The sequence below is a fragment of the Cylas formicarius genome, unplaced genomic scaffold (assembly GCF_029955315.1).
Source record: "Cylas formicarius isolate icCylForm1 unplaced genomic scaffold, icCylForm1.1 PGA_scaffold_10__41_contigs__length_53128322, whole genome shotgun sequence".
Classification (NCBI taxonomy): Eukaryota; Metazoa; Arthropoda; class Insecta; order Coleoptera; family Brentidae; genus Cylas; species Cylas formicarius.
The window spans coordinates 10802171-10814956 of NW_026844214.1; the positions used below are offsets into that span (position 1 = coordinate 10802171).

At 33.1% G+C, this 12786-nt stretch overlaps 1 protein-coding gene across 4 annotated transcripts in view; it reads right to left on the minus strand.

The window, feature by feature from the left end:
• The window catches only part of LOC132700301 (nephrin), a 539288-nt gene that overhangs the window by 298600 nt on the left and 227902 nt on the right, over nucleotides 1-12786 (minus strand). For 2 of the 4 annotated variants that reach the window (XM_060667521.1, XM_060667492.1), the window contains exon 2: nucleotides 4242-4280. The exons of the other annotated variants lie outside the window; for them this stretch is intronic. In XM_060667521.1, the coding sequence (XP_060523504.1) occupies nucleotides 4242-4280 (39 nt within the window). The remainder of the gene's footprint in view (nucleotides 1-4241; nucleotides 4281-12786) is intronic. 4 annotated transcript variants of the gene reach the window in all.

A 12786-nucleotide genomic window follows, 5' to 3' on the forward strand; every position in this document is an offset into this window, starting at 1 on the left:
GAAAATCACTTCGCGTATGACAGGCAAAATTAGTTTTGCGACGCCGTCGCCGTCGTACGAAAAAACGTTAACAAAAATTCTGTTTTTAATAAAGGGCTCTTATTCAAACTTGAATGGCCGGATCAACAGCGAACAATGGTATCATTCTTTCGGGGGTACAAACAAGAAGGGTAAAAAATTAGGGACAAACGTCAATAAACTCATTTTATATCTATCCGATGACTCTGTTCAATAGAGTTTGAAGGTTTTTGGCAGATGGCGACATCGAACCGTCCTCTGCCAATCATAATGTCCAGTTTAATTTGACTGTTTATTTGAAAGTGTAAAATAAAAATGGAATTATATCTCGTCATTGATACAAACAAATTAAAAAGTATAATGTTCAAGAAAAAAAAAGAGAAAGAGGACGAGATGATCGTTGAGACTCTCTTTAAAGGCGGAACTCAGTTTGTTTCCATGGCAAGCCCATAGACATTTAACAAAGCAGTACCTATATTGTCGTATATATTTTATCAAAATAGTGTAGGCTCAATTTGTTCAAATAGGCCACAATGAGGTCTATAGCCGTGGTATCCAGTATATACTAGCATTTTACAAAAAGCAAACGCCAAGTTGAATAGAGCATAAAAAGCAAAAAACATCAGGTTATAATCCAGCACACGATAAACCATGACCTAACCTACCATAAACGGAAGGCCTTTTCTCTTCAATAAACCCAGCAATAAACTGATAAAAAGTCGATTTATAGGCATTTATCACTGCATAGAGGTTTTTCTAATTTAGTAGTGCCGATACCTTAGAATCATTATTTGTTATGTTCAGAGCTAACTAGAAAAAAGTCCATTAGAATATTTGCTTCAAGAATCATTTCACGAGCATGTAAAGGTAAAAAATTAATATAATTAATTTATTTTTATCTTTATTGCACATAATGTTTCTACATATTTAAATTTTAAAAAAATATATTTGAAAAACATCACCCAACGTTAACTTAACATTCGTGAAACTTTAACACGGCAAATAAAAAAAATTCGCAAATTATTTGGAGGACACTGGAGGACAGTCAATCCAAGGTTGTGAAGGAACGATGCCAAAAACGCATAAGGAAAGTGTTTAGGAATGGTGATGCCGAGTGGATTCGCATAGTGCGATGTATTATAGTGATTTGAATGTTTGCAACAGAAAATAAAAGAAATGAAAAAGAAAGTTGGGCCGATTTATGCTCAAAATCTTATTTGGATTTAAAAATATTAAGAAGAGTTGTTTTAGTTTTCAAGTTTTTAAAATTCAAATGTATATCAAATAAAATATAAATTATTAAACAACAAAAAGACAAAAAGGATTTTCTTTAACCGGTGGAAACCTAAATACTGATTTTAGAGTATATTGGCATTGATGACTTATTCTTTACTTTATATTGATCAGCAAGTCATTCCCATGAAGCAATAGGATAGGTGCAAGTTCCAAGAGTTAAAAATGTGTGCACGGTTAAAGCTAAAGTGACAAATGAACAACATAATGTTAACAAAAAACGGCGGCTGTTATTTTCTGGTAGAATAATAAAAAGTTTATGTAACGTTTTGTAATTTGTAATATCATTTTTGTGCTGCTTCCATTATTATCATGTAAGGCACACTAAGCACAAATATAAATAATAATAACAAAAAATAAACGTAAAAAATACAAGTCTCGGTCTAACAACTCAGAATAATACTATAACATCTTGCCGTATCGATCGAAAAGCAGCGGTCTGACGTCACGATAATTCTGGCGCGTTTAGTGTTGTTTAAAAGGAATAGACGGGTGTCACAACTTGGGTTATTTATTGCAACTTAAATACTGGGTTTTGATATTTGGTGTGCGTTATTTCTATACATAAACAGGGGTATTGAACGAATAAAAAAAATGTTCAAGTTCCCCATTTCACGCAGAAAAAGGCGAGACTTGGTTCGACTAAAGAAAGTGTGGCAAAATTCATTACCGAACTGAATTTTGAATGATCTTGCATATAGATGTAAAAGAATATCCATTTTACATCAGTTTCTGATAATGCTGTTAAAAATGTACCAACGATTAGCATTTATTTAGAAGATACTTACAAAAAAAAGAGTTGAAGTTCTAAGAATCAAATCGTATAATGAAACATATTTCGTAGATTACCTTATCCTTGCGATTTGAATCCTATAGAAAGAAAAATTAGACGATATAATATAAAGCCAAAAATGTAATGGATTTAATTAAAACTCAACATGAATTAATACTAGAAAGTAGTTGGTGAATGTCATTGAGTAGAAAATAATTATAAAAAAACTTGAGACAACGTAAAACCATTAATTGGATGGTAGTGATAGCACAGATTCAAACTATTCCAACGACTAATTTTATTTAATTTGTATTTATTATTTACGTAACAACAATTATATAATATGCAATACAACAGAATATATTCATATATTTTGTATTTCAATTTCCTTACTGTTACCCTGAACCGGATTGATTTATTGGCCCAAAAATGCTCAAAAAACATTTATAGAATTATTACAGTGATGATCATTTGTCTTATGTCCTCTGTCAGTAAGATCCAAAGACTTCTGACTTGCATTAGTATCGGAATTGATAGAGTATTTTACCTGTTAGCATGTGCTACTTATGCACTCAAAAACTCAGAGGAATTCAAAATAGACGTGTCTATATAAGTTACATTTTTAATGAATGAATTTTTCCAAAATATATCAATTCAAAAACATATTATAATTTTTTTTTTTTTAATTTTTCAAACCGATCACAAAGCTGAAATGCGATTTGAAATATGTATTTGCTAATTTTAATTGCAAAATAAGCAAAACGCTACCTATGTGTCGGGTAAAACAACATTTAATTAATAATTAATACGCTAACTTCATATAGTTTGAGTGACAGAAACGAAGTTTATGAGATAAATGGTAATCAATATAAATTTTCGGTAATGAAACCGATTCTAAGGATTTTAAAAAGCTGCAAATTAGATTCAAGTCAAAATCTGGTTGATCATCACTTGCTGTACCAAAATCTACTAAAAAAGTACAGATAGGAACTTAAAACCCCTCCTTCTAGGACAAATAATTCAGTTTTCTTCTTGATTTTGAGCAGATTTCAGTTAGAAAAGACTTTTTTGCCTTAATTTCTGGCACACTCATTTGACGTTCGTTGTAATTTCAATTAGATTCTAGATTCTAGTCATAACTATATTTTATCTAAAACGGCAACAAAATTGCAGATATTATCCTTAAACCTTACTTTCTCTTTCAGATTAAAGTCCAAATCGGCTTTTCTGAGACATATTGTATTTAAAACGCCATCAAAACTTCAGATATCACCAAAAACTTCATTTCCTGTTCCAAATAGTTACCTTTTTTTGTCAATATCGTTCAAAGTCTAGCCAATATCGGCGCCTTATTGCAACGAAGACGTTAACAAACCAGTAGATATCGACTTAAATCAGATTTTTTGCCACTTACTGTACCGAAATCTACTACAAGAGTACAGTTATGAACTTAAAACCCGTTTTTCTTCTTGATTTTGAGAAGCTAGAAAGCTAGAAACGGCTTCTCTGTCCCATATTGTTACAAAAACAGCATCAAACTTACAGCTATGAGCCAAAAACCTAAATTACTGGCTGAAATATTTGACGTTCCTTGCGACTTCGATTAGATTCTACTCAAAATCTCCTTTTCCGAGACATATTGTATCTAAAACGGCATCAAAATTGCTGATATCAGCTGTTCCAAATAGTAACCTTTTCTTGTCAATATGGTTCAAATACTAGTCAAAATCGGCAATAGTGGGCGATTTCAATTAGATTGAATTCAAAATCAGGTTTTTCGACACTTACTGTACCGAAATCTGCTATAAAAGTATAGATATGAACTTGAGTTCAAAATTCAGACGAAATGAAGTGGATATAATTTAGAACAAAAGTAGAATCGCCCTGTAAGATGACAATTATTCCGAATTGGATGCAATATACAAGAAAACTTCAACACCCTTTCGGTCGACAAGTCGACAAGTCCTGGATCTTCTACTAAACGAATACCGAAAAGCTATAGGAATAAGAAATTGGGCACAAGCGATCAGTTAAACTATCGCTTAGTCTTCCAAGCTGCTGCAAGATTTCGCTATGATTTCAAACTTTATATAAGATTCGGTTCCATAATTTTAAAAATATGGTTTGTGTATAACAACTACATGAGGACTTTACTTACGATTTGTTTGCTGCTCTCCTGTTTGGGCTGTATATTTTCCTGCAAAAATGAACATATCAAAACTACTATTAATTTGTATCAGTTTAGATATCAGAAATTATAATTACTTAATGGTCCCACAGAACCTTTTTTAATAATTACATTTATATACTACTACCCATGCAATCAGCCTAAGAGATACATACATACAGGAATAATCAGAATGCTTCAGATATTACCAACATCTTTGTGAGGATTAACCTGTCTGTCAACTATTTCTGGAATACGGAAATTTAACTCAATCTCAAATAATAATAATAATAATAATGAGTTTATTAATTTCACTCCACTGCAGCAAGAAAAAACTTAAGTTAAGTTAACCAGCATGCTACTACAGTGAGTTAGATAACTGACCCTTATTTAGCTTTTTATGAGAAGAACGAACACACAAATGCTGTTGAAGCCTGGATCACAATAACAAAAATAAAAAATAGTTGCCTATCAGATTTGATACGTATTAAATAAGAAGCTAATAATTATTTTCTACTTACTTTTTTCTTTATTATTCTATATACGCATTATATAAAGGAAAGTAATTAAAAACAAACAATTATTTGTTTATATGTGCGATTGAAACTTTTTTGTTTTCATTCTGTTTCTAAGAATTGCAGGTGGTAATGAGAAATTGACTATTTGGAACGTATTCAGAAAAGGATTTTTGAAACAGTTCTTTGTTATGACGTGGTATTGTCAGAACATGTTGTTAGATTGCGGTTATGAATATCAGTTTCTAAAGATTTTATGAATAAAGGTCGCGGGACTCTTTTGTTGTCCATATTTAGCCAGTTCGCTTCCCGCACTTTAAAAGAAATTCTTTCTCTCCTGGGAATTCCATAAATCATTCTGAGATAACAATTTTCCAATTTTTTAATGGGATTAAAATGTAATGGAAACCGAAATAACCTCATCTAGGTCATCAAATAGGCAATTAGAGTAATCCCTTGTTACTAATTACTAATAAAAGTGGTGGTATTTTTTCTTTTCTTCCCAATTTATGCAGTGCTCTAAACTCTATTTTTGGTTGGAATATTGTAAACATATCATCGGATATACTATGTAAATGTATAAATAATGAAATTGGGTAAATGGTATATAATGGTATATCGGCGAGACTGACGCACTTTTTGTGTAAATTATTAATTTTTACAGCAATTTGAACACTTAGATTAAGCAATAAATATTTCTCACAAAAACTCTTTTGTGTACGGGTAAAGTTATTTTAATTAGACTTATTTCATCCCGCATAATAAAAAAACATTACATACACATTTTATTATTAATTATGTTGCTGGAGAAGACCCATTACCCGTTTTTTGTACGCCCGATCTAAATTTTTGTGCAAAAGTTTAGCATAAATTGTTAAAACTTTTAATCCGGTATTACGTTAGGGCCGACGCTGACCTGCTAAAAGTTTTAATCCGGTATTACCTCCATTTTATTTACGTAAACCGGCAGCAATTAAATTTGAAGCTCCTTTAATTAATTGGGTTTTAGTGACATCACACAATGCCCCAGATGAATGATTAAAAAGGACACCGAATTCAATTTGTAAAAACAAGAGTTTCGACAAGTTGGACTCCCTACTATGTTTTCGTGTGAGGATAAAAAAAACTCATTTAACACACACATTGGGGGTTTCGCAGAGTTGTCGTGGAGGGTCAGAGTTCACGGCCACGCTAATTTGAATATAATGCCAGAAGTGACAACGAGAGTTTTTCCGTAGGCTTGGAATATTCAAATTAAACATAAAGGAACCCAAAGTGTTATCTTTATAATTATCTTTTTAGGTTTGGCCTAATTTTTCTTATGCATTAGAATCGAGAATGTTTCAAATTTACATACTAACAAAAGGAGCGGTAAAGGTTCAAAGTTTAAACTGGAAATTTTCTCTCAGAAACTTTTATTTGGTGCCGCTTCAGTTGGGATAAAATCTAATACATTCAACGAAACATGGAACGAGGACAATTTGGGTCGTATACAGGGTGTTTCATGGTGGATAAAATATTAGCCGTTTTGAAACTTTGGCCACAGTGGTTTTTGACCTACCTTATCGATACAAAATATTGCAAGTGTGACACTGTTCCCGACAGTACCGTAAAGTAACGACATTACTTTATTAAATAATATATGGTGGATGTTATTCCAATTTTCTCTCCGCTACCATTTTTTGATCATTTTTGTGAAATATGCATTTTAACATCTCGCTTCGTTTTCGAAAAAATAAAATTGTAAAAGCATAAGACACCTTAGGCAAGCAATTTCTTTAGAAAAAATAAATACCATTAAATGACCACAATGAACCAGACACAAACGGTCGCCTGGCCAAAAATACGAATATAAAAAAGTGGTAAGCATAACAAAATAAATCTTGATAAGAGTGTGTGTTTCGGTTCACCACTGCATCAAATAATTTAAACAAAGGATATTATAAAGTTAGGATGTTTATGAAAACATTTTTTTTAACTCTCGTGTGGAGGAACTTGAAAATCTGTTCTGGGAAAACTAAAACGTTAAACACTTGAAAATTATAGTAAGTCAGCAAATTAGTGTCAGTTTGTTTATTTTAATTTGAACATGGTATATATTCTTTAATTTTAACGTTGTTGAGATATTTTCTGTTTACGTATATAGCCATTCAAATATTTTTCTTTAGAAATAATCTTCATCTTAAGCTGAATTAATCGGAGTTAACTAGGGCAGCATAGGACAACAGAAAGTACATAGAAATACTAAGAGATTGTCGAACTTTCATTGTCTTTATTTCTATTATTTACAAAACTTGCTAATGTTTCGCAAAATCATCCTGTTGGCTTCTTCAGAGCTTAACTTAAACTGGCTTGTTAGGTTGCTTCTAGATTTCTACAGATTTCTTAAGAATTTTTGATATGGGATCAGTGCTGTTTTGAATGAAAGGAAGAACCACAGTGGCAAGTGTGACATTGCTTTTGGATTCATTGCTATTGGAAGGTTGTGGTGAGGTGAATGTTGTGTTAAAACGCTTAATATCTTTATTGTGGAAATTATTAGAGAGAAGATCAGAGGTAAGGTGTTTTAATTCGGGGTTCAGTGACTCGGGCTGAGATTGTTTTATGGCTCTGTAAACAAAAAAGTTGATAAGCGATGATTTTTGGACCGGATAGTGATGTGACAAAATGACCCAATGTTAGGTCTGATTTTCTATTGATAAGAATGTCTAAGAATGGGAGGTTATTATTAGTTTCTAATTCAATGGTAAAAAGTATGTTAGGGTGTATAGAGTTTCAATTTGCAAAGAAAATCTAGTAGGGATTCTTGACCATGAGGCCAAATAATAAAAAAGCATCTTCGACGTAGCGTTTCGATAATTTTGGTTTTAGTTCGTTTAAAAATTTGGATTGAATTGAATTGAATTTGAATTTGAATATATCTTAAATAACGTAGACAATTTCAGAAATAAAGACTTTAGTAAAAAGGGACTAACCAGAAATGAAAAGAATTAAGTACTAAACTATCAGGTTTTTCTGTAAAGGGTTTTAATATAGAAGATATTTTGGTAGAGAATATGTTTGAAAAACAATAGTGCTGACAATAGGTCGAAGGGGTAATCCTGGTTTGTGAAGCTTAGGGAGTCCGTAGGGACGAGGAAATCTGGAGTCATGAGGGGCGACAGACCTTTAACCTAGTCTGATGGAGAAGAAACTTTAATAACAGATCTAAGGTTCATAGATGACGTAATATCTTGAATCTTTTTCTGATATTCAGTTGTGACCACCGTAGCATTTCCTTAATCTGTTTATCTTCCTTTTATCTATCTTTTAGTTCTGTGTTTATTTTGTTCAGTCTGCACTTGATAACAGATTGCAATACATCTGCCCTAAACGTTGTATAAACAAAAAAATAAAAACAATTGAAGTTCGACAATCTATTCACGCAAGGGTAGGTACGTATTTCGTACTTATGGTTCGTTGGTTCTTATTTCACTAAAATTGTGTATTAATACCAAATCACTTTGAAGAAAAGTTAAAATAAAATTTTTATGTTGATGTTATTGTTGTCTTATTTGACATGAGGTTTAAGAAACCCAGAAAAACAAACATTAATTATTTTATGTGTACCCAGCCATTCCAAGAATTTAAAAAAATTAATTTAAATTTAAATTTTTAAAAAGTTTAAAAAATCAATGCGAATAAATTTTAAAATGCATTTTTCTCGAAAACGATAAATTCGAAAATTAACCATTGTTCCACATTTTTTCCTAGAGCCCCTGTATTAGCCACCCATGAATATAACATAATGATAAGTTCTAATTAATACTGCAGAGGGTAAAATGTACCAGTCTCATTTCAATATCTTTATAAGTTCTGAAAATATTTACAAGAAACTGTCGTCAGTGTTTTGCTGTTAACACTCTGTACCTTAAAAACGCAAAGGTCGTGGACTCTAGTTCATAAACACCTTCATTTCTATTTCTACATTCTCGAGAATTCAAACACTCGAAAGTAATAGCCATTCAAAAACCAGGAAAACCAGCCGACAAATCCGAAAAGCTACCGACCAATTGTGCTGCTGTCAATAATGTACAAGTTGCTGGAAATACTTATCTACGGACTACAGAATGGGCACAGTAATAATTAAAGATATCCCAATTGATCAAGCGGGTTTCAGATCTAAACGTAGCTGCAGCGAAAAAGTATAATCACTGACCATATATATCGAAGCCGGCTTTCAAAGAAAACTAACGACTTCTGTTGTGTTTATTGACCTGTCAGCAGCGTATGACACCGTCTGGAGGGAAGGAATGATATATAAATGCCTACGAAAACTTCTCTGTAAACTCACATCTAGACTTAAAGATAACATGCTTAACGATAGAGTCTTTCAAGTGATATTGGGATCAGAAACCAGCAATCCCAGAAAGCTTGGCGCCACTGTTATTTAGCCTATAAATTGCAGATATGCCCAAAAGAACATCAACAAAGTTTGGCTACGCTGAAGGGACCAGGGACAGTGATGGGAAGCTTCTTTGAACCTTCCTTCCAATCTAATGCTTCAAAAACAGAAGTAACCTGCTTCCATTTAAACAACAAAATGGCTGATAGAAAACTTAATGTCCGCTTTGATAATACTTTATATTTAATCACAACAATAACCCAAAATATTTGGGTGTTACTGTTGACATGACATTAAGCTTAGATTGTCAGCCCTGGACCTGTTTATTAGGCAGCGAAGTACTGTGTAGATGCACAACTAAATAGTACCATGAGAATGATCGCTGGCGTAATCAAATCCACCCCAACTCAATCGCCACCTGTATTGAGTGACATACCACCACCCTATCTAGGCAGAATAAATCTGCTGACAAACGAATATAGGATGATACTTAACAATAGAGAACTTCTAATTCACGACCATATTGAAGCAGCCAACAAAAACCGACTACAGTCTAAAATACCTTCAACAAATACCTAAAAAAAAAACCTGGTGACCCAACACGGTAGATGTGCATATTTTCTGAAAAAGTGAGGAACGTTTCCTTACCCCTCGAGCGACTGCGGGGAGGCTCTCAAACGATCTAACATACAGGAGCAGCCTTGAAGATTTGCTGTTTGCAACTCCAGATGCGATTGAATATATAGATAATCTTGTTTATAAATTATTAGCTACGTTTGTTTTACTTGACATTTGATGTGTAATTGTTGTGTAAATTGTAGAGAACTCTGTGTCCAAAAGTTATAGGCTAAATAAATAAATAAATTTCTATTTTGGGGTGGAGAAAATGTGAGAGATTTTTCTGTTTATTATACCTTTCGAAAAAGGAGATTCCGAAAGCGATATTCGTACTTGAGATATATTTTACCACGAAATTTGTATAAAGAGAAAGGACTAAATTCAGTGGAGTAACGTAAAATTTCTTATTGATTTCGAGATAGGTCTAGGTCTTAGAGTCACGAGAACCGAACATAAATCACAAGGTAGAATTTCATTTTTCATGAACTTCGAGACCGTCAAATACGAAGGCGATTCTAAATGACGGTCGATTCTTTTCAGTTTCCACTTGTGTGTTCGCCCTGGCGTTATTGCCATTTCGCATATACACGACACGAAACAAATTCCTCGTTAATTCGGAAATTAATTCAAATCATTTGTTAGGGAAGAGAACGGAACGATCAAAAACATTTTTACAGGACTCGGTTGGCAATATTCATGATAACGGGGTGGCATTAACAAAAATTATTTTCAGTCCGCTCCAGCAAACAACCTAATCGTAACATTATTTCCCAAAAATTCGACACAATAGGTTGATTTATGAACGGACTTTAGCCAGAATAAAAGAAAGTAAACATTTCAGAACGATCGCACAGTCAAAGCAGACGAACATTCCATTTGCCTCGGCGTAGGGAACTCAGAAAATTCTCACTGTCGGAGGTAAAAGGATTGTTAAATGTTGTGGCAATTATTCGTCGGCTTCTAGAAATATGCAAGCTTCACAGAGTGTTAATAAAAGGACATCATATTTTAACTAGTTAACTTATACGACTAAGTACGACTACGGTTGCCACCTTACATATTGTCACTGGGAGACTTGCTCTAAGACAATGATACTTCATTTTGGTTTGGACTAAAAGTTTGATTTCATTAAAAATTGTAGTAAGGATTTCCCGGAATTAGTGATAAGAAGAAAGAAGAATAAACATAAAGAGAATAAAAAGAAAACTTATAACAGCGTGAAGTCCACAACTGTTAGAACTTTTATTTTTTTCAATAACACGCGCTATATCTAAACCTCATAACTTCATAACCTAAATTATAAAAATAAAATCTTATAATAACAACCGGAAAATTTTGGAAAAAGTTTAATTGAAATAACGAAGTTGACACTTCCTTATTTTAATTGGAGCAGTCGATCGACAAGAAATCACATAAACCAACAAAAGAACAATAATCCAAAACTACATTCCATTAATTTGGCGTTAAAATTTCATTTTATCCAAGCTTTAAGCTTTTAAATTCAGTAAGAGAAAATGTTTCAAGTGTGGAGTGGTTCCGCTGAATCAGTTTTAATTGACTTATAATATAATACCAAATTGATATACTTTTCTACGCCTTGAGTTCTCCCAGAGATTTTTTTATCTCCTCAATCATTCCAAACCTTCCTTTCATTGGTTTCTTGAGTTTTGGGAACAGGAGAAAGTCGCAGGGGGCACATCCGGTGAATATGGTGGCTGAGGCATGATTGTAGTTTTGTTTTTGGCCAAAACGTTAGACACAAGCAACGATGAGTGAGCAGGTGCATTATCGTGATGCAAAATCCATGATTTGTTTTCCCACAACTGTGGACGTTTTCTTCTTATTGCTTCTCGCAAACTGCGCATAACTTCAAGCTAATAATCTTTATTCACCGTACAACTTGTGGTTAGAAAACTTGATGTACTACGCCACGATAATCCAAGAAAACAGTAATCAAAACAATGACATTCGATCGAACTTGACGCGCTTTTTTCGGTATTTTTGATTCTGGGTTCTTCCATTGGGACCACTAGGCTTTAGTTTCGACGTCGTAACCATATACCCATGATTCGTCACCAATTATGAGACCTTTTTGAGCCTATCAGGATCATCAATGACGTCGTTTAACATCTCTTGAGCGATGCTCCTTCGACGGTATTTTTGTACAAAATTAAGCAGTTTTGAAACAAATTTTGCTGCTACTCGTTTGATGCCCAAAACATCGGAAAAAATTGCATGGCACGAGCCAGCAGAGGTTCCGAGGTCTTCAGCCACTTCTCTAATAGTGATTCGACGTATTCTTAACACTATTTGTTTCACTTCTTCAACGCATTTCAGGTTCGTCATCGGCGTCTTTTCGGCCATCTTGGCATAGCTTGTACCTCTTATAAACTTTTTTTTTCTTAAAGTACATTCACCTTATGCTGTTGTGAATATTTCAAGTGTCTTTCAGCACTGTCTTCCATTTTTTACTCAAAATTTTATGCAAATTGTTTGTTCCACTTTTTTCACAGCAGAACATCACCGAGCACACGAAACACGTCTAACGCTTCTGTCTCACAAATAAAAAGTAAACGTGCAAACTGGCTGAATCTGTGAACATATGTAATGGACATGTGTATCAATATAAAAAAAGATATCGAAGATAGAATGTACTTAGCCCGTAAAATTACAAAAGTCACATTACTTTTAGAACACACCTCGTATATGCGAGAGTGGATTCATAGGTACATTATTAGTCCTTTCAAACGTGATTATTAAAATTTTGAAGGTTTACAATTTCCTTCTCGCAATATCAGGATATAATAAAAATATATATCCATATATAATTGATATTTAGCAAAACGAATATCGAAAATCGCTTATTTAAATCTATGTCTTAAATAACAGAAAGAAAATCCAAACCTGATGCATTATCTGTACTATTTTACTTTATTTTTTTTAGCCTTCAATTTTAAAAACCGTGTCGTTTTTGTTTCATTTAATACTATATTCGGAATACAGCAATTTGCAGCAAGTT